The 23,687-nt window shown below is 36.5% G+C and overlaps 1 protein-coding gene across 1 annotated transcript in view; it reads left to right on the plus strand.

Moving 5' to 3' along the window:
* Positions 1-23,687, plus strand: part of CFAP61 (cilia and flagella associated protein 61) — a 362,517-nt gene that overhangs the window by 28,295 nt on the left and 310,535 nt on the right. Inside the window, exons 6-7 of the mRNA XM_036749971.1 lie at positions 297-429; positions 22,095-22,289. Of these exons, the coding sequence (XP_036605866.1) occupies positions 297-429; positions 22,095-22,289 (328 nt within the window). The remainder of the gene's footprint in view (positions 1-296; positions 430-22,094; positions 22,290-23,687) is intronic.

The raw sequence follows: 23,687 nt of genomic DNA on the forward strand, positions 1-23,687 counted from the left end.
GCTTTTCTTTGTATGCCCAGTGCTTAGCACCAGTGCCTGGTATACAGCATGCTCTTAATAAATGTTTATTGATTGAATAAAGGTACTACACAAAACAAACTGCTGAATTCTTATAATAATCGTTTTTCTTATTTCTTCCTAATTTTTGTACAGCAAAGTGAAATTTAGAGTTGAGCAAATTCCTGTGAGTTTGATTGGCCTATATACCTTCATTTTTTCATGTAGCTGCAATCTAGCTAATATAGGACTGAATCATTGTTAAGGTTGCTCAATTTAAATGATTTTCTGTGTTATAGGGTAGAAGACCATGATGATCTCATGCCAATTTTTATGCGTCATGACACTTCTCTGAGAGAAATCTATGGTGAATACTTCCTTGCTGAACTGATAGAGGCCCAAGATGAAGAGAATTACTGTGTTATATGTGAGGTTAGTAATTAATTTGTTTGGGGAATTATTCTGCTTCAAACACAATATGTGATTTTACTGTTCTTTCTTACTCACCTTACCTTACCCAATCTTATCCAGCATTTTGACTTTTCTTGACAACTGTTTTCTTTATTCTACTTCCCTCTCTGCTGCCACCTTGAAGATGCCGGTACGGTTTCTATACCCTCATCTCCCCACTACTATCTTAGTAGTCTTCTGTTCCATTTTTTGGGAAGCTGTTCTGGACTGGGCCTAACTTAGGACAATCCCCTGGTAGTTTAGTTCACTATTGGGGAAAAAGGGAGACATTCATAGGTCATTAAACTGCAAAATATAGATTTACTTAGCTGTAGCAGGAGAAGTATATTCAGCAAGGATAGGCATTGAGGATACCTTAAGGTAGTTCAGTTGAGTGAAGCTCCCTGAATTACTCATCCTGATCCACCAGCCATGCATCATTGTGTTCCTGGAGCTGTTCATGGCAGCTTTGTATTCAGATGATGAGCAAGTAACATCAACAATCTGAGCCTTTAAGTTTCCTGAGCCAATCACATTTCAAGGAAATTTTCAATACCTTTTTAGGGAAAACTAGCCTAACTTACATGAGGGAAAGGGTTAGGAAAGAAGGAAGGAAACAAGCATTTATTAAGTGCCTACAGTATACTACGAATATTGTCTCATTTGACCCTCATAACTCTGGGAGGTTGACGCGATTATCATCCTCATTTTACAAACGGAGGTTAAGTGATTTGCTCACTTACACAGCTAGTCAATGTCTGAGATAGGATCTGAACTCAGGTCTTCCCAACTCCATTGTGCCACCTAGCTACTTCTAGAATCTTGCTTCTACCACATAAACTAACTGAGATTCAGGGTACACATAGTTTCTTTATTTTCCCACATCAGGTAGGGAGAAGGAAAGTTCCAAATTATGATAGTGGATATTGTACAGAAAACTGAGGAAGAGGTTGTAGGTCTTTGGAACAGGGCTTCCTGATGGAGGTCATAGATCCTCAGCTATGCCAGGTAAAACTCTAGTAGATTTGGACAATAGGTAGGATCTCTAAAGGAAGCACAGCATATTAAACAGGGTAGAATGCTATCTTGGTCATGAGTTTTTCTATTAAAATATTGGGTGTTATTTTCAAAATGTACTGAAAAATAGTAATTTAATAAGCTACCTCTTTCCAACACCTTCTAAAGTTGGATATATTCATAGTCAACTATTTTTGGGATCTGGAGGAGTGCCTTATGGCAGGGAGAAGTTTTCTAAGTAACAACATAAACTAGTTAAAGATCTTAAACACCTAGAGTTGCTGGTGAATTTATAGTGAGAGTTCATCTGTTACAAAAAAATAGTGGGTACCATCACATAGGACTCCTGCTTTAAGAGTCTTTGAGGAAAGTGCAGAAATTATTTTAAATTAACTAAACACCTCTCCAAGAAGTTGTTGTTGACTCTGTGTTGTTATGGGTGCCTATTAAATAATACGTCTGGCAGTATCGTTAATGAGAGCCTTATGCTGATGGTCTCAAGGAATAAGACAAGAGAGTAAACTGTTAGCTAAAATGTTACCTTGTATAATAAAGAACACTTTTTTAAAGGCTTGCTCTCTTGTCTTATTCCCTTTAAAATAAGTCTAGATTGATGGATTTTTTGACTATGAGAGATTAATATTTTGAATGACTATGATGCTTATCCTTTGTATATCATCACCAATAAATATTTATTGAGCTCCTTTTTGCCCAGCACTGTATTACAATATTTGGCGATAATATCTCTACTCGTGCTGAGACTACCAGAAATTCTCATTTTGTTACAAGTGAACCTTTGACTCTCATTTGTAGAAGGGAGAACCCACATCAATTATCTTCATAAACATTAGAAATAGAAATCTAGCAGTTTTACTTATGGGGTGTTTTATGATTCAGATTTCTTAATGTTTTTTACATGATTTTGAAAGAAGTAAGGTCTATTTTAAAATATTTTCCTGAACTTGGAATTATAAATGTTCTCAATGCTATGAGATTTAAATACTAATTATAAAACTAAGGTTGTGTCATGTAATTGTGAAATGGTACAAAGAGCCATGAGCATTAGTTTCTAAGTGTGAGAAATGTCTCCATGCTCTGAAATATTGCATTAAACCTTATTTTTTCCAAATTATTTGTATTTTCTATATTGAAGGAACTTTTCCATTCCAAAACTTTGATTATCTGCTGGTGTATCCCTTCCTATCGCATTCTAATTCACCATCTCTAGCTCTTTGTAGACTAATAGTAAGGAAATGGGGACTAGGGGAGAGTCCAAGAAGAGTTTAGACAAAACAATACCCCTTGAAAATACTTTCCTGATATAAAAATGGCCAAAACGTTTTACACATTGAGAAGAAAACTGGTTTTAGGAAGAATAAAAGATTCCTGTTGATCCCTTTAAAGATTCTTTTGTTCAAACTATATTCAGCTAATTTAAAATCAGGCTGTTGTAGAAGTCATTGTGTTTTATTGTAGGAAGGGGATAGATTTAGCTAAGTTAGTTAATTAGTGTTTGTGAAGAGAGATATAGGGACCACTCCACTCAAATTTTCAGTGGTCACATCTTATATTTTATAACTTATATAGCTTGACAATTGCAGTTTTCTAAAAAGCCAAAGGAAAAGAAATCCTCCAAGTCTCTTAGTCCTATGGTGAGAGTCTTTAAAGAGATACTAATTAGTCCATCTTAAATTCTGTGAATCATTAAAGTGTATAGAAATGCATCGTTTCTGAGGGGAAATAGATGGTAGAAAGTACTGGGAATGCATCTGTATTCCAAATCAAGCTGGCCTTTCTGGGTCTGCAGCTTTTTTCAGGTTCAAGAGTAATACCATAACAGATGACCTGCCCATCTGTCTTTCTGAACCTTCCCCCTGATCCTAACTGCATTTCCTTAAGTTAACAGTTTTAGGTAAACACCAGATGACAATAGATGACAGAGCAAAATTGAAGCTAGCAGAGTAGACCAAGTCCCTGTCACTCAAAACCTGCTCCATGGCAGTTGGGGAACCCTGCTGTGTAAATTCCCTTTATGCCATCCTCATACCAAGGGGACATCCTGGCCTAGCTTAAAGGATTCTGAATTGGTATAGGGCTCCCCACTTGTCAGTGGCTTCCTAGGACACGTTTTGAGTGATTGGCTTGCTGTAATTTGCTTGACACAACTTTATTCCATCATCCATTGTCATCTGGTGTTTACCCAAAACTGTTATCTTAAGGAGGGGCAGTTAGCAGCAGAGGAAGGTTCAGAGAGACAGATGGGCAGAGCATCTGTTTTGGCATTGATTAGGGGAGGGATTGAATGGTCAGAGGGTGCCCTACTGATCTGGGGGATAGAGAGGTCTTGCCAGATGGGGGATGCCCAATGGGTTGGAGGTTGTTCAGCTAGTCAGGAAGTGTCTGACCAGTTGGACCCAAGCTGGATGGATAAAGGGAGGACAGATTCTCTGAAATACTGTTATCCATTTAGATATATCGATATTAAAGGTTCTTAGGGTATAATCAAAACTAATATTATCTGTATGTGCAAATTGTGTTCTTGACTTTCAGTAAAAGGACACACACTCACCTTAAGAGTTCATATCATGTCTGCCAATTAGATTAATGAAGAAAAAAGTCTGTCCTTAAAATATAGTACAGTTGCAGACATTTATGTCATTTACCAAAAGCTAAAGTGGACCTTGAAAGATCAGTCATAAAGACATTTTTCCTTAAATATCTCAGAATCATAAAATTATAAACAGTTATAATAACCTTCCTCAAGATGTAAGAAAGTATTGGTGCTTTTGATTATCCCTGTCAATTCACATTTGAATATAGTGTTCAGTTCAGAACAGATATTTAAAGGATATCCAATGGGAATAAATAGTTTTTATAAGTAATTGTGAAGCATAAAGCCAGTACCATTTGTCAGGTTATCATTATGTCTTATTTTGATGTTATATGAAGTTATGATAGTGATATAACAGGTTGTAGAGTTGAAAATGTTGTATCTTTATTCCTAATGGCAAAACATATTTTTCTCATTTTCATTAGAATGTGAGATTCATGCCATTTGAAATCAAATTCTAAACACAATAAACCATTAGTGTAATAGCACATTCCTAACAGTGATCTTATAAATAATACATTCTTATCATACACTTTGCAGCTCAATAGGAAGCCAGCAAAAGGTATTTCAGGCCATCATAGTTTAGCCTCACCAGTGTTGTTGTAGATTGGAAAGACACCTCCATGTGAACCAAGATAGATGCCAATTTTCCCTGCCGAGAATGAAGCTGGCAACCTCTTTCTGCACATATGGTAGATGGATTGGTTAATCAGCCTCTGCTGAGCCTTGGGCCTAAAATTACATAGAAGCCAGACAACTGCAGCGACTCTGCTTTTGTTCATGAGCGCAAACAAGACAAACAATCACTTGTTATTTGGAAAAAAATTAAAATGTTTATTTTGGATTTTTATTAAAGTGTCGATGGCTTTATAAAACAGCTGTGTAAATCCAGCCTTTTATAGCAAGTATCATTTTGGGGGTAGAACAGTAAAGAAAGCATACATATGTAGAGAAAGAGGGATGTTTGAAAAAAAAACTTCAGCATATTTCAGCATCAGGGCAAAACAAATGTATTCTCTGACATTTGTTATTTTATCAAGAAAATATTGAGGGCAACATTTTATAATGCCTAATGATTTCTTTTCTCTGTACTTTAAAAATTTTAATATTAATTCAGTGTGAGTCATTGCTTCATTAGTGTTAGACTAAGTTTTAGCATTTTCATGATAGTTCAATTATAGAAAAATGTGTTGCTTGACAATTTGGCTTAAATCTAAAAATTATTGACTGTAATCACTGATTTTTTTTGCTCTTCCTTAATGGAACAGTATTATATGGAATAAAACATAGTCTTTTGAAGCACAAGGACCCAGAAGCATTCTGTGTATTCATTTCTAATAATAATAATTTCTAATGAAGTCAATCACCAACATTTTGCTTAATTTAATAATCATAACAATGATTTTTTCAGTTATAGAGATATCAAGCCACTTTATAGTAGACCTTTATTAATATCTTTTATCTAATAATGCTGTACAAAACCTCTTTAGGAGAAATGATAGGGATAGGAGCAGGACCTGTGATTTAACTGATAGAGGCAACTTTAAGTGGAAAAAACGTACTCTATCAATGTAGATTGGTGCCTTTTCTGTAGCTTATAGTTTCAGAGAGTTTTCTAAGGCATTGAGAGTTTAAGTGACATGCCCAAGGTCATACAGATTTTAAGTGGGAGAGGGAGGTCTTAAACCTGGGTCTTCCTGGCTGCATGGCCAGTCTTTATTTACCATGCCATAGGTAGATAAATAACAGGGAATTACAATCATAGCACTTTTTCAATATAGCACTATAGTTATAATTTATTGTGGATTTATTATTTTTTACTAATAATAACAGTTAAAATCCTTAAAGCATTATGTTAAAAAGGTTGGTAATAGTTTTCAAAGATTTTGTGTGTTGATAAAAATTTTAGTGGGATAAAATATATTTTTTTAAACCCTAGTTCGAAGGCTGGTTTTGCCATTTCTACTGAAATGCCAAGACAAGTAAAATAAATAGTTTAAAAGAACATCCATACTATTGTATTAGTTGGACTAATATTAATTCTCATATTTTTCTTACCACAACCTCTATATCACTTCTCAAAAAAAAGAAAAATTAAAGGCTTCCTACAGAATCAGTCAATTATTTCTTGTGCAGATATTATGTTTCACAAAATTAGTAAATGATCAGCTTCTCATTTAAACTCCATATCTCACTAAGGTTTGAGGTGAATAGAATGATAGTGGATGATGGTAGAGTGGGACAAGTACAGGATAAGATGATAATACGAAACAGGATGACAAAAGGAACAGGGGAGAGGTGATGGTACCAGCTGTGTTAAATCTCAGTGATACCTCATCCACTCTCTGAAAACATCTTTTAAGTATCTAGATCATTGTTTGAAAATCATTGTATTACAATATTTTAGTGCCCCATGGTTGGATGCCAAATGGCCATGTGCTTTTACCACAAGCTGGGGGTTGTCCTCTGACCAAAGTGCTAAGGGAAGTAGGCAAATGTTTGTTGTGGGAAATTCCAAATCTACACCCTGAACTATAAGATGTTTTGGAGAACTTCTTGAGCTACCCCAAGAATGTAAGATTGGACTAGGATAACTTCCATTAAGTCCCAGCTAAAATCCTACCTTCTACAGGAAGCCCTTCCTAATCCCTCTTAATTCTAGTGCCTCCTCTCTGTTGATTGTTTCCTGTTTATCCTGTATGTAGCCTGTTTGTATACAGTTGTTTGCATATTGCCTCTCCTCAAGGCAAAAGTTTGCCTTTCTTTGTATCCCTAAGACTTAGCACAGTGCCTGGCACATAGTAGGCCCTTAAAAATGCTTATTGACTTACTGAGTTACAAACCCAGAATTTCAGTTTCCCACAGCATCAGAGATGTTATATATTACTTGAATTTGCAGAATGATAGTCTAAACCATACTTAGAAGCATTTCCTATCCTGCTTTTTGGGACTTAAATAATACTATACATGCATATTGCATATTCTAGTATATTTACTGAATTGATTTAAATTTGAAAGATACAACATTAAAACTCCAAAAGGCCTAAGCCCCCTGATTGTAGAAAGGTATGAAATCTCAACCTCCCAATACCTTTAGCCCCTTCTTTTAAGATCTACCTATCAAGAGGACAAATGTACCTAGAAGTAATCTGCAGAAGAAGGCTATCAAGCATCTCTACTTCTCCCTTTCCTGCTCACCACCACCATATTTTTTTGCATGCAAAAAACAACTTTTTAAAACTTTTTTTGAGCATCTGCTTTTAAAACTTTTAGTTCCAAGTTCTCTCCCCTCTTCCCTTCCCACCTACCTTCCCTACGAAGGCAAGCAATTCAACATGGATCACCCATGTATCATTATATAAAACACTTCCACAATGCTCATGCTGTGAAAGGCTGTTTTCTTCCATCCTATCTTGTCCCCCTTTATTCAATTTTCTCCCTTCACCCTGTCCCTTTTCAAAGGTGTTTGCTTTGGCTTACCTCCTCCCCAACTGCCCTCCCTTCTATCATCCCCCTTTTTTTATCCCCTTCACCTTACTCTCCTGTGGAGTAAGGTACCCAATTGAGTGTGTATGTTATTCCCTCCTCAGATTGAATCCGATGAGAGTAAGATTCACTCATTCCCCCTCACCTACCCCTCTTCCCTTCCATCAGAACTGCTTTTTCTTGCCATTTTATGTGAGATAATTTACTCCATTCTATCTCTCCCTTTCTCCCTCTATCAATATATCCCTCTCTCACCTCTTAAATTTATTTCATTTTTTTAGATATCATTCCTTCATATTCAACTCATCTTGTGCCCTCTGTCTATATTACCTTCAACTCCCCTAATACTGAGAAAGGTCTCATGAATTACACACATCATCTTTCCATATAGGAATGTAAACATAACAGTTCAACTTTTAAGTCCCTTATGAATTCTCTTTCTTGTTTACCTTTTCATGCTTCTCTTAATTCTTGTATTTGAAAGTCAAATTTTCTATTCAGCTCTGATCTTTTCACTGAGAAAGCTTGAAAGTCTTCTATTTTATTGAAAATCAATATTTTGCCTTGGAGCATTATACTCAGTTTTGCTGGGTAGGTGATTCTTGGTTTTAATCTAAACTCCTTTGACCTCCAGAATATCATATTCCAAGGCCTTCAGTCCCTTAATGTAGAAGCTGCTAGATCTTGGGTTATTCTGATTGGGTTTCCACAATACTCAAATTGTTTCTTTCTGGCTGCTTGCAATATTTTCTCCTTGATCTGGGAGCTCTGGAATTTGGTGACAATATTCCTAGGAGTTTTCTTTTTGGGATCTTTTTGTTTTTGTATTTTTTTTGGGCAGGGCAATTGAGGTTAAGTGACTTGCCCAAGGTCACATAGCTAGTAAGTGTGTCAAGTGTCTGAGGCTGGATTTGAATTCAGGTCCTCCTGACTCCAGGGCCCACTGTACCACTTGGCTACCCCTGGGATCTTTTTCAAGAGGTGATCTGTGGATTCTTTCAATTTCTATTTTACCCTCTAGTTCTAGAATATCAGGGCATTTTTCCTTGATAATTTCTTGGAAGATGATGTCTAGGCTCTCTTTTTGGTCATGGCTTTCAGGTAGTCCAATAATTTTTAAATTATCTCTCCTGGATCTGTTTTCCAGGTGAGTGGTTTTTTCCAGTGAGATATTTCACATTGTCTTCCATTTTTTCATTCCTTTGGTTCTGTTTTATAATTTCTTGATTTCTCATAAAGTCACTATCTTCCACTTGCTCCAGTTTAAGTTTTAAGGTGGTATTTTCTTCAGTGGTCTTTTGGACCTCCTTTTCCATTTGGCTAATTTTGCCTTTTAAGACATTCTTCTCCTCATTGGATTTTTGGAGCTCTTTTGCCATTTGGGTTAGTCTATTTTTTAAGGTGTTATTTTCTTCAGTATTTTTTTGGCTCTCCTTTAGCAAGTCATTGACTTGTTTTTCAAGATTTTCTTGCATCACTCTCCTTTCTCTTCCCAGTCTTTCCTTTGCTTTTCTTACTTGCTTTTCCAAATCCTTTTTGAGCTCTTGCATGGCCTAAGCCCAATTGATATTTTTCTTGGAGACTTTTGATGTAGGCTCTTTGTTGACTTCTTCTGGCTGTATGTTTTGGTCTTCTTTGTCACCAAAAAAGGAATCTAGAGTTTGAGTTTGAATCTGAGTTGGTTTTCACTGCCTGTTAATGTTCCCAGCCAACTACTTGACCTTGGAGTTTTTTGTCCCCTACTCTTAGGCGTTTATGGGTTGAGAAGTCTGGTAACTGCCACAGCTCACTGTTTCATGGCCCCAAGGCCTGTTCTGGCTGGCTGATTCAGGGTCTGGTCTGTCCCAGCGCAGCCCATGCTGGGCTGCCCTCCACTCTCAGCACCATGGGATAGACCCTTCCCAGCAACCATCCAGGCTCTCCTGGGCTGGAGACCTGTTTCCCTCTGCTATTTCATGGGTTCTGCAGCTCTAGAATTTGTTCCGAGCCATTTTTTGCCAGTGTTTGGAGGGATCTGGGGGAGAGCTTAAGCAAGTCCCTGCTTTCCAGCCCCCATCTTGTCTCTCACCACCACCATATTAAAGTCATGAAAGGGAAAAAAGCAGCTTGTTGTATCACATGATGGATGATGATTTGATTTGAATCATTAATGCATGGGATAGATAACATACCGCTGAAACAATTAATTATAGGTTATTTATAGATAATATAATGTATGATATTGTGGATAATTTTCCACTTTGGATCAGATTAGGCAATTCTCTATGAGTTAGAAGAATACATGGGACATCAGCAAAAAGAAATCCTAACTTTGACTCACCTAGGCACATTATTATAAGACTCCAGAATTATAAAAAAACCTAATTTTTTTACTTCATATTTTTATTATTTAATATTTTTAGTTTTCAACATTGATTTCCACAAGATTTTGAGTTACAAATTTTCTCCCCATTTCTACCCTGCCCCCACTCCAAGATGGCATATATTCTGATTGCCCCATTCCCCAGTCTGCCCTTCCTTCTGTCACCCCACTCCCTCCCATCCCCTTTCCCCTTACTTTCTTGTAGGGCAAGATAGATTTCTATACCCCATTGCCTGTGTATCTTATTTCCCAGTTGCATGTAAAAACGACTTTTTTTTGAGCATTTGTTTTTAGAACTTTGAGTTCCAAATTCTCTGCCTTCTTCCCTCCCCGCCCACCCTCCTTGAGAAGGCAAGCAGTTCAACATAGGCTACACATGTATCATTATACAAAACACTCACGTAATAGTCATGTTGTGAAAGACTTAACTATATTTCCCTCCATCTTATCCTGTCCCCCTTTATTCAATTTTCTCCCTTGACCCTGTCCCTTTTCAAAACTGTTTGCTTTTGACCACTTCCTCCCCCAATCTGTCCTCCCTTCTATCATCCCCTCTCTCTTATCCCCTTCCCCCTACTTTCGTGCAGGGTAAGATACCCAATAGAGTGGGTATGTTATTCCCTCCTCAGGTCAAATCCAATGAGAGGAAGCTTCACTCATTCCCTTTCACCTGCCCCCCTTCCCTTCCAATAGAACTGCTTTTTCTTGTCACTTTTATGTGAGATAATTTACCCTATTCTATCTCTCCCTTTCTCCTCCCAATATATTCCTCTCTCACCCCTTAATTTAATTTAATTTTTTTTAGATATCATCCCTTCATATTCAACTTACCCTGTGCCCTCTCTCTCTCTCTCTCTCTCTCTCTCTCTCTCTCTCTCTCTCTCTCTCTATATATATATATATATATATATATATATATATGTATGTATATTCCCTTCAACTCCCCTAATACTGAGAAAGGTCTCATGAATTATAAATATCATCTTTCCATGTGGGAAGGTAAAGAAAACGGTTCAACTTTCGTAAGTCCCTTATGATTTCTCTTTCTTGTTTACCTTTTCATGCTTCTCTTGATTCTTGTGTTTGAAAGTCACATTTTCTATTCAGCTCTGGTCTTTTCACTGAGAAAGCTTGAAAGTCTTCTATTTTATTGAAAATCCATATTTTGCCTTGGAGTATTATACTCAGTTTTGCTGGGTAGGTGATTCTTGGTTTTAATCCTAGCTCCTTTGACCTCCAGAATATCATATTCAAAGCCTTTCGATCCCTTAATGTAGAAGCTGCTAGATCTTGTGTTGTCCTGATTGTGTTTTCACAATACTCAAATTGTTTCTCTCTGGCTGCTTGCAATATTTTCTCCTTCACCAGGGAACTCTGGAATTTGGCAACAATATTCCTAGGAGTTTTCTTTGGCGATCTTTTTCAAGAGGTGATCTGTGGATTCTTTCAATTTCTATTTTACCCTCTAGTTCTAGAATATCAGGGCCTTGATAATTTCTTGGAAGATGGTGTCTAGGCTCTTTTTTTGATCATGGCTTTCAGGTAGTCCAATAATTTTTAAATTATCTCTCCTGGATCTATTTTCCAAGTGAGTGGTTTTTCCAATGAGATATTTCACATTGTCTTCCATTTTTTCATTCCTTTGGTTCTGTTTGATAATTTCTTGATTTCTCATAAAGTCACTAGCTTCCACTTGCTCCAGTTTAATTTTTAAGGTGGTATTTTCTTCAGTGGTCTTTTGGACCTCCTTTTCCATTTGGCTAATTTTGACTTTTAAGACATTCTTCTCCTCATTGGATTTTTGGAGCTCTTTTGCCATTTGGGTTAGTCTATTTTTTAAGGTGTTATTTTCTTCAGTATTTTTTTGGCTCTCCTTTAGCAAGTCATTGACTTGTTTTTCATGATTTTCTTGCATCACTCTCCTTTCTCTTCCCAGTTTTTCCTTTGCTTCTCTTACTTGCTTTTCCAAATCCTTTTTGAGCTCTTCCATGGCCTGAGCCCAATTGATATTTTTCTTGGAGGCTTTTGATGTAAGCTCTTTGACTTTGTTGACTTCTTCTGGCTGTATGTTTTGGTCTTCTTTGTCACCAAGAAAAGATTCTATAGTATGAGTCTGAGTCCTTTTTCACTGCCTATTCATGTACCCAGCCAACTACTTGACCCTTGAGCTTTTTGTCAGGATATGACTGCTTTTAGAGTAGAGAGTACTTTGTCCCAAGCTTTAGGGGCCTTGTACTGCTGTTTTCAGAGCTACTTCTACTCCAGTCACCACAAGCTCTGCCACACCAGCGCTCCTCTTCCCTCAAGAACTGCCAACCAGGACTGTGACCCAGATCCAAGCAGAGCAAAGCAAGAGAACCCTGCCTCTGCGCCAGCAAAACACTCCCTGTACTCCCACTCTGATCTGCTACTTGACTGCTGATCTGCCAGGGACTCCAGAAGCATCTGGTGGTGGAGCTCTGGAAGAGCCGCAGGAGCTTCCGGCTGCTGCTACCGGCCATCTCCACCACTCCCAGGGCTGGGGCTGGACCATGCATTTCTCTCACCTGATCCAGCAGTTTTCCTACTAACCTGCTCCATTTTCTTTGGCATTTGTGGGTTGAGAAGTCTGGTAACTTATACAGCTCAGTGTCATGGCTCTAAGGCCTGCTTTGCCTGACTCCCAGTCTTGTCTGTCCTGGCACGGCCCATGCTCGGCTCTGCTCCACTCCCAGCACAGTGTGATAGACCTTTCCCAGGGACCATCCAGGCTGTCTTGGGCTGGAGATTTGTTTCCCTCTGTTATTTTGTGGGTTCTATAGCTCTAGAATTTGTTCAGAGCCATTTTTTACAGGTGTTTGGAGGGACTTAGGGGAGAGCTTAAGTGAGTCACTGTTTTCCAGCTGCCATCTTGGTTCTGTCCCCAACTATTTAATTTTTGAGAACATTTCCTATCATCTTGTCACTGCTATACTACTCTCCAAACTAGACCACTAGAGAGCATGCCTGGGAGAGGCTAAGCCAATCTGTTCTGAACTACTTGGAAACATACTTCTTCACTTAGACCATTTTCTGTTGAATGAGTATCACCCCCACCCTTGCTTTCCACCTTTTTCTCTGAGAATTGTAATCCAATTAACACTACCATTGCTTCTGGAAAGAACATGTTAAGTAAATATTCTTTTGTTTCCATTACTGTGATTTCCCAGACCAAAATCCCTTTCCATTGCCAACCCTTCCCAATATGTGTTATCTCATGTAAGTCCCTCGAAGCTAGGGACTGACTTGCTACTGTATTTGTATTCCCAGTACCATGCTAACATGGTGTTTGTCATGGTAAGAACTTAATAAATTAATTTTTAACAAGTAATTCTTTTAGAAAGAATTGTCAAATTAAAATAAATAAATGTCAATTTGATTGTGGGGAGCGTGACTCTGGGCCAGCCCTTGCTCTCGGGCTAGCCCAGATGTTGGTAACTATGAATTGTATTGGGTCTGTCTGTTGATATTTGTAATTTGTTTGTATTTAGTTCTGAAGTTTGGGGTGGTGGTTTTGTTTTCCCCTGAACTAAATGAAAGTTCTGAACCTGAGGGTGCTGGCTGTTTGTTCCCCTGAACTAGCTGACTGTTGTCTGTATGCTAACTGAATGCTGGATTAAAGTAAGCTGGTCAACCCCTTCACCGTGCTTTCCTTGTTTAAGCAGATAAAAAGAACCTGTGCTTTTCTGGCGTGCCAGCAGCCTCCTGGGTGCATCTTACGCCCCCACAGAAGCTACTAGCTGGGTTATTAAAACATAAGTCCTAAAACATATAGAGTAATGTCAAATTTAAAAAATAACAAAGGAAAACCATCAGAGTGGGACAAAGGTATGCAAAAGTCATTAAAATAAAGAGACCATTGGACTTCAATATCACATACTCTGCAACCATGGCCATATTGTATGGCAAAAATAAAACAAACATTCACAAGTGCAGAGATCCCTAGAAGCAGTGGCACTTCAAACTGGTTGAACAATAAGTGACTAACAAAAATAATATGCTTTAAACTTGTTATTACCTTTAGGTAAGAACTCTTTAATAATCCAAGGGAAAGTGAGAGAGAGGGGGGTGGGGAGAGAAGAGAGAGAGAATGATTGTAATGGTAAAAGGAGAAATAAATATTATAGAGAATGAACAATTGGATTGAAAAGTAAAACGAGGAGTTTTTTTTAACTTTTGGGAAATTACAAAGTTCCCTTTTATGACTCCAAGGTCCTTCCTGATGAAAACGTCCATCTCTTTAATGCCATTATTCTACCGCTGTTGGTTATGTGCTATGGAACACCATGATCTCCAAAGAATCAAAAATGAGTATTACTCAGAAGGCAATAAGAGAGTTCATCATAAGCATGAGCAGGTTGCAGCACATGATAAATAATGGACTACTAAGAACTGGAATAAAAAATATTATCAAAGAAATGTATATTCAAAAAGATGAAGATTATATTAATACTTAAATGGATATATGAGTATTGATTTGACATCATCAAAAACAAAAATCACAGACCAATTTCTCTAATGGATATTTATGCAAAGATATTTAATACAATATTAGCTAATGAGAAGACAACAGTGCCTTAAGATTATTCATTATGACCAAATTGTGTTTATCCTGGGCACATATGTATAGTTGAATACCAGGAAAACTATCAATATAATAACACTTAAAAATCAAAAAAACTAAAAATACATATTGATACTTGAATGGATATATGAGGATCGATGGACTGATTTTATATCATTTGATCAAATCGATTTGGATGTTAACTCCAATGGTGCAATTCACAGCTCATCTACGCCTGACCAACATGCTGGAGACTCTTTTTGCACTCTCCCAACAGCTAGAAAATATGAGTAGAAGACTCTTGTTGTCCACATATCTCTCACCCTCACCACATGATCAACTTATCTTCTCTTCATATCAGTTGTGTTCATTTTTATTTATTATATTAATAGTTCCAGAAAACAGATAAAATTCAACATGTATTCACAGTTTTTAAAAAACACTAAAAAGAATAGGTATGGAGTGATTTTTTTCTCCACACAATAAAAACGTCTTCAGCCAACCAAGATAATATTCAATGGAGAAACATTAGAAGCATTTCCATTAAAAACTAAGCAAGTTAAATAGCAAGGCTGCTCACTCTGCTTTTATTTGACATAGCATTATAAATCCTAGCAATTAAAATAAACCAGGCAAACTGTATTAGAAGAATTAACACTGGAAATGAAAAGATCAACTTATCATTATTTGCAGATGACATGAGAATGTATTTAGACAATCCAACTGCTCCAACAAAAAAAATTAATAGAGACAGTAAATGAAATCATCTGAATTCTTATTTATTAGTAATAAAGATGAGGAAAACATAACAAAAGGCAACTCCTTTTATAACAACAGAAACTACTAAATTTTTTGGAATAGTTTACCTAGGGATACAGAAGACCTACACACACACACACACACACACACACACACACACGTGTGTGTGTGTGTGTGTGTTTTAAATATGTATATATGCATGTATTATACACATTATATATATACTACTATCATGTTTCATACACATATGCATCTATGTATTTTTATATATGTTTAATATATACATGCCCGAAATAAATGAGGCCCTAAATAACTGAAGTAACATTCAGTGTTCATGGATGGATCGAATTGAGATATAGTAAAAATGACAATTCTTCTCAAATGTATATGTTTCATGCAGTACCAATCTGAATATTATGTGGATTTTTTTTATCAAATTAGTCAAAATCATAATGGAAAAGTAAATAGGCAAGAACAGCAAAGGGTAATACTGAAGAGAAAAGCTGATGAAAGTGGTCTGTGCTTCATAGACTTAATTATAAAATGATTGCCAAAATTGGTACCAGCAACTCAGAGCCTGGTTTCCCTAGAACTGGTAGTTCTGGACTTTGCAGCTCTGATACATCCAGCTTGCAACCCCTGGCAGGATTTTGCTCCTGAAGGGCTCTGACCGAGCTGACTGTTGAAGCCCAAGGAGCAAATTTCTGCAGCCTGGAACTGGGTTCTCTATAGCAGTGGAAAGAGGGAGGGGAAAATGTGGTACAGGAGTGGGTTTTGATAAGCCTTTGTTATTGTCCTTGTCTTCTGGTGTGTGGCCTTGCTGCTGGGAATTTGGGAGGTGGCAGAAGGGAGCTGAGTGAGCTCAGGGTCAGTGAATGTCAGTTCCTGTTTTGTTTTTTAAAATTTAACCTTCTTTTGTATTCTGTGTAGGATTTCTACCCAGAATTTCCAGGATTTCCTAATCCATGGAAGTGGCCGAAGTTGCTTTATCTTTGGCCCATAATTTCTGTTTTGGAGAAATTTGAGAGTTCATGGGGATTAGAAAAAATGTCTATTATCTTGTTGCTCACATGATCCAGAAGTCCATTTTGTTTCAATGTCAAACATAAACTAACAGGGTGGGGGGCATCCTAAGTTAGGATCAGACTAGAACATTTGGTAGTGAACTCTTCTCCCACCCATAGAACTGAAAGGTAATATTACTGCCTTGATCTTTTAATTTATGATCCAGGGGTGTGCTGGAGCCAACTCAAACTAGGTCATTAGAGCCAATTGTTAAATTTTTGGTGTAAACAGTTACACTTCAGGACTTGATTTATTATTTTGTTGATGGTCTAGACTTAAGAAAGTAATGGGAAAATCTTAATAATTCTAATTAAACCTAAAAGTGTGTTGTGCATATATTCTTCCCCCCTCCTGTGCCCCAAGAGAGCCAGTTGTTAAACCTTCACCAACACAGCCCTGGATGTTACCCTTTATTTCTAAACGTAAAGTCTTTACCCAATTAGTTGAGGTTTGGGGGCTTACCAAATACTAGATTCATTTGTTTCTGTATTTCACACACCTAATCTGCTCTAGTGATTGACCTCTCTATTTTTTAAACAGTACCAATTTATTTTGATCAGTAGTGCATAGTTCTGTTACTGCTAACACCCTCCACCCCTCACTTTTTTCCTTTACTTTACTTGAGCTTCTTGATCTTTTGTGCCTTTATATGAATTTCATTATTATTTTTTCTATCTCTACAAAGTAATCTTTTTGTTGTTTGATTGGCATGGCATTGAATAAATTAAATTAATTTATGTAGTATAGTCATTTTTAATTATATTAGCATGGCCTACCCATGAGCAATTAATATTTCTCCAATTATATCTACCTTTATTTCTATAAAGAGTTTTTTTAATAGGGTTTTTTCCCCCTTTTGATCTATAAATGACATGATCTGTTTCTGTTCCTTTATTATTCTCTCTTCCTTACCTCACCTCTGATCAGATTTTTTTACTCTTTCTTTACTTTTAATCTACCTATTCACACTCTCCATTAACTTTTAGAGAAGGATATCCTGAGAAGATTTAGCAAGAATGGTTGGTACACAATATTCCGTCCTCAAATGGAAACACATTTCCCCCTTGTACACACAAACTCCCTGGAGGCTGTGTGTGTGGGAGCGGGGTGGGGGTGCGGGGAGAATAGGTCCATAGTACAGTGGTTGTGAGGTTCACTTGTAGATGTGGCCAAGAGGTCCCTCCTGACTCCTAGCCCTGGAAGCTCCTTTCTCACCTCATAGATTCCTTCTGAAGTTCCCCCTAGGTGTTGGACTCTTGGGGGTCAGTGTTTTTTTGAGACCAGAGCTGGTACTTCTCTTCATCACAAGGGGTCATGATCCCTGAAGCTGCCACCATCCTTGAGTGATAGTATTTCCATATTAGCCTGCATACACTTCTTTTGTCATCCTTCTCTGCCTCTTTGGCATCCAGTTCTACCACCTCCAGTGGGTTTTGCCACTGCCTACCTACAGAACCTCTGTATCATCTGGGCCTACCATGAAATGTCTGGGTACTCCCATCTCAAAATACTTATTCCCCTAAAATCTGGAAAGAATAAACACAAAAGAAATAGAGGTACCATGACAGTTGGGTGGGTGGGGGAATGCTGCCAGCTGCCCCTCCTTCCACTCGGTAGCTCAAAGCATTTTTGTCTCACTTGACAGCAGGAAGGAAAAGAGTGAGAGATGGGTGGGTCATTGATTTTGTATGCACAATCAATTCTGACTCAGCATTTCCTGAACCATTGGTTCTTCAAGCTCTGCAACCAATTAGGATACTTTTTGTCATCACACATCACAAACCTCCAGTCACACATAGCTAGAAACAGGCTTTCATTCTACATGTTGAATTAGGACCAAGCAGAGAATATCTACATATGCTCTGTAAAACTCACCAAGAAGGGCATATCTGATCCTCTGATATGTACACAAAATTAAAACTAGGGAAAGGATTAATTACTTAACAAATCTACTTGGGAAAATTGGTTGGCAATCTGGCAGGAAAGAAATTTAGATTCATATTTCATCATATACCACAGTGAATTCAAGCTTCATGAAAGACTTAAATGTTAACAAATTAAAACAACATGGAAGAAACTGGAATAAAATATTTTAGTTGTAGGGAGGATATTAAGTTTTCAATTCAAAAATATAAGAAATTATTAGAGATAAATTAAATAGTAGATGAATTAGAAATTAGATATTAGTTAAATTAGAAATTTAGAAATTAAAAATCAGATAAATTAGTAGAGATAAGTATACTTGACTACACAGAGATAAAATTTCTTTGTACAACAAAAATAATTAAGAAGATAATAACCTGGGAAAATATTTACAACAAATTGGGCAGTGAGGTGGCATAGTAGATAAGAGTGCAGGCCTTGGCGTCAGGAGGACTACTCTTCCTGAATTCAAATCTGGCCTCAGACATTTACTGCACTGTGTAACCCTGGACAAGTCACTCATCCCTGTTTGCCTCAGTTTTCTCATCTGCAAAATGAGCTGGAGAAGGAAATGGTGAACCATTCTAGCATCTTTGCTAAGAAGACCCCAAAAGGAGTTATGAAGAGAATGAAAAACAATTAAACAGTAACAATATGACAGATAAATACTTGACATCTGAAATATATAAGAAACTATTAAAAAGTCTCAATGCTGAATTATAGTCCAGGATGGATAATCAAGGGATAAAAACAGACAATTTGTTTTTAAGTTTTATTTTTTGTTATTCTGAGCTTGATGAATACCAAAAATCATGAATATTTCCATATGAAGAGGATTGTATATGAAAGTGTGAATCTTTGTTTTGTATAGATTGCTTTTTTCAAGTAGTAATAATTATAATAGCTAATATGTTATAGTGCTTTAAGGTTTGCAAAGCAATTTACGCTTGTTACCTCACTCCACAAGACCTTGTGAGCTAGATGCTGTTAGAATTCCCATTTTACAGATAAGGAAACAGGCTGATGTGCTCCCAGTCATACCAGTAGTTGATATCTGAGGCAGGATTCAAATTCAGGTGTTCTGACTCCAAATCCTGTCCTTTAACCACTATGCCACCTAGCTGCCTCTATATAATATATACTAAATTCAACATGTTAGCTTCATAACTCTCTTGTTTGTCTATGTTTTCCTCTGGACTTCCTTCTGTTCTCTTCTGTGTATGTTTAAACATATCAGTGATCCTTTCTTTCTTTTGGCATCAGTATCACTAGCTACTCCGTTTTTCTCAGTTCCCATTCCAAATTATAAAACAAAACAAAATCCTGCCTTGTTAAAAAAACAACAGCAACAAAAACCCAAGCATAAAAAGCAAAACAGACCTAAACATTGGCTACATCTAAAAATGTAAATCTAATTCTAAACCCTTAGTTGAACATCTCTCTGTAAGAAGGTGAGTACCATGCATCATCATTTATCCTCTTGAGTTGTGGTTGGCTGTTGCATTGATCAGAGATATTAAGTCTTTCACAGTTGTTTTTCTTTACTGAGTTGTATGACATAAATTGTTCTCCTGGTTCTGCTCATTCCACTCTGCTTCAGTTAATACAAATCTTCCCAGGTTTCTGTGAATCCACCCCTTTCATTATTTCTTACAGCACAACATTCCATTACATTTTTATGTCATAAAATATTTTTGTATGTATGACTCCTTTTCCTTTTCTTTTAATCTCTTTTGATATATATGCTTGGTAATGGTGTAATTAGGTCAAAGGGAATGGACAGTTTTTTAATTTTATGGATATAATTCCAAATTGTTTTCCAGAACGTCTTATTAATTTTCAACTTTATCAACAATACATTAGTAGTCCTGTCCATTCACAAGCCCTCCAATAGTTGTCCTTTTGCTTTTTTTTTTGTCAGATTTGACAATCTGATGAATCTGTGGTGGTTTCTCAGAGTTGCTTTATTTTGTATTAGTATTAACAATTTAGAGCATCTTTCTCTTGTTTGTTGATAGCTTGGGTTTTTCCCCCGTAGCTACTTGTTTATGTCATTTGGCCATTTATCTATCAGGGAAGTCTTTTTATTGTTAAATATTTAGTCAATTCTGTATATATCTTGGATCTTCATCAGAGAAGTGGTGCAAAATTTTTTTTCCCAATTAATTGCTTCCATTCTAATTTTAAGTGCATTGATTTTGTTTGCACAAGCTTTTAATTTTATGTAATCAAAATTGTACAGTTTGTCTTGTTATTGTCTTTATCCTTTGTTTTATTAAGAACTCTGCCTCTATCCATAGTTGCAAAAGGTATTTCCTTCCTTATTTTTAAAATGTATTTGTGATGTGATTTTTTATATCTAGTTCATGTATACATTTGGAGCTTATTTTGGTATGTGACATGTTAGTTTAATCCTGATTTCTGTCAGGTTGCTTTCCAGTTTTCCCAGCAGCTAATTTAATGAATTAATGAATGAGTCGTCACCCTGGTAATTGAAGTTTTGATGTTGATTTACCACCATGCTACTATATTCACTTACCTCTATATCTTGTGTATCTAATCTATCCCACCGACTGACTTTTGTATTTTTATTTTTACCAGTACAAAATAGTTTTGATTGTTACTGATTATATAGTTTGAGATGTGATGCTGTTAGTGCTAGACACGGTACTATTTTACAAATTAACAGAAAAGCCCTGTTGAGATCCTCCATCCTTTGTTTTTCAAGATGGATTTTGTTATATTTTTTCTGGAAGCAGATAGTTTTCAAAAGAGAAAATTTTTGTTCTATTTAATTTATTTTTTCCATAGTCCCAGGGAAAAATGCTCTACCTCACTAATTTTTCAGAGATATACATTAAAATAATTTTGTTATATAGTTTCTTGCTTGTCAGATTGCCAGAAATAATTTTAAAAATTGAAACTCAGTGTTTTTGTTCATGTGAAAAAACAGGTACACACAATTTATTCCTAATAAAACTGCGAACTTATAGAATCTTTTTGGATGGCAACTTGGTGCTGTCTAAAATAAATTATACAATGATTATACCTTTTGATCATACCCTTGGAAATATCCCTGGAAAATGTTATCAAAATAAACAAACAAAAATCACAGTCTATTCAAAGGTAGCATCATGTGCAGATAGCAAAAAAATGGAAATTACCTAAATGTATAACAATAGAGAAATGGCTAATAAACTGTGGTATTGAAATGGAATGGATTGCTACAATATAATTAATATCAACAAGTATGAGGATTAGAGAAATCTGGTGAGATTTTTATGGTGTTTTATATATACATATATATGTATATGTGTGTATATATGTATATAAAAGAACCAAAAAATGGAATGTACCCTAATTATGATTATATAAGAGGAAAAATGAGTGAGAATGAATGCACAAACAATCTTGATGAGGTCTTAGAAGGATTGAAAAAAAACTGTTATGATGCTTATATGTTTCAAATAATTTAAAGGTAAATGGTTACTAAGAAAGTTTGGTGGTTGAATTGAATATTCAGTGTTAATTGTTTAATAATACACTCATTTATTTTAAGAAAAGATGTCAAGTGAGGATCAGAAGTGACTAGTTCCTGAGACAGTCCATTATTCTCTTAGGTTGCTCTCATTGCTAGGACTTATTATATCTAGCCTTAATTTGCCTCTTGATGACATAAGAAAAGAGTCTTAGTTTGAGATCTAACCCGATTTCTTTGAGACCTCTCTAGATTGGAACAGATTTACCATTTTAGGTCTCTTTTTCCTTCTTTTTCATGTTTATATGTGCAGCACCATGGCTTTGAGATTCGAAAAGGTAATCCTATAATTTGGCTGTTTCAGGATAAAGGCACTGCTGTGGGATTCATGAGCGTGTGTTCACAAGTGAACATGGAACTACTACATCAATGTTTTGACCTGAGAGCTTTCCATGGACTTTGCAGACCGCATCCTGATGATATTTTGGAACCAGAGAGGACGCCAAGCGTTCAGCAAAGTGAAAGTACAGTTGAATGTGATGTGAATGCTTGTGTGTCTGTATGTACCCATATATATATGTGTGTGTGTGTGTGTGTGTATATATATATATATATATATGTACATATGTCTAGGATTTACATCTAGACATACACATATATGCTAGCATTTATATAGCACTTAAAGGTTTTCAATTTTATCCTCATAATAACCCTGGGAAGCAGGTGCTATTATTATTCCCATTTTGCAGATGAGGAAACTGAGGCAGTCAGAGTCACATAGCTAGGAAATGTCTGAGCCTGGATTTGAACTCAGGTCTACCTGACTCTAGATCCAGCACCCTATCCACTGTGCCAACTATCTGCTAAAATAATATGGGACAAAACATTTTGGTCTGTGGCTTTTAAATGATAAAACTAGAGCTTCCTGGATCTTTTCCCTCCTGTCCCTTTTAAAGAACAGCTCATTTGGTTAATCAAATGAGATTTATTTTAAATAGTATATTCTCAAATAAAGTAGAAATTCTCACTTGAAAATCATGTAACTAGACCTGTATAAATGTCAAATTTCACTAATTCATAATCAGATATTCAGACATAAATTGGTATGATTTTTATTGAAATCATTCATTTTTTGAATTCTTATAAGAAATTAATCTAAGATAAAATCTAAAATTAGTAACCAAAAAAATAAGGAATCAAGGAATTGTTACTTCAGTACACTCCCAACTTCTGGTTCAAACGATTAGTTCTTAGTTTTTTGTATTTGTAACACATTATTACATAATGCAAGACAAATAGTAAATTACAAATAGTAATTGTTATTAACTTACCTCATCCTATTTCTTATTGATACCTCATATATATTTTAGCTTATTACATGTTCTTTTCTCAAAAGTATTTAAAAGAAATTTTTGAAATAGCCTATATTTAAGACTCTCTAAGGCAAATTAATGTTTCCCTGAGCAATATTCAGTTTATGAGTTTGCTACCTTCTTTTATAACCACCAGGTGGTGCTGGCAGTTTGGCAGGCCAAACTGTCAATCACTCCTGAGCCCAGGGGCAGGGATGGGGTACCTGTGTGTGCTTATCTGTGCCCCTCCTCCTTTCAGGTGGGCAGAGTTTCCCTAGCAACTTCTTTCCCCTTGAGAAGGGGACTTTCCTTTCAACCCTATGCACTCTACCTCCCGCAGGAGGTGAAAAATGTCCACCTGCCCCACTGGCTTGCTTTTGGGGCTATATTGGCTTGTATATTTAGTAGGAGTATCTTTGTCTTGGATTATTTGCTAGGTATGCATAGTGAGTTGTAGGCCTCCTCATTTTTACCTAACAGCTCAGCTCCAATTTTACTCTTGCCAAATTGTCTCCTTTCCCTGAATAGGAGATCCATCTTGTTTTCTTTATTGCTCCAACTGCTATAGTCCAGCTTAGATTTAAAGGGAAATCCATATCATCTCT

Source organism: Trichosurus vulpecula, chromosome 3, assembly GCF_011100635.1.
Source record: "Trichosurus vulpecula isolate mTriVul1 chromosome 3, mTriVul1.pri, whole genome shotgun sequence".
Lineage (NCBI taxonomy): Eukaryota > Metazoa > Chordata > Mammalia > Diprotodontia > Phalangeridae > Trichosurus > Trichosurus vulpecula.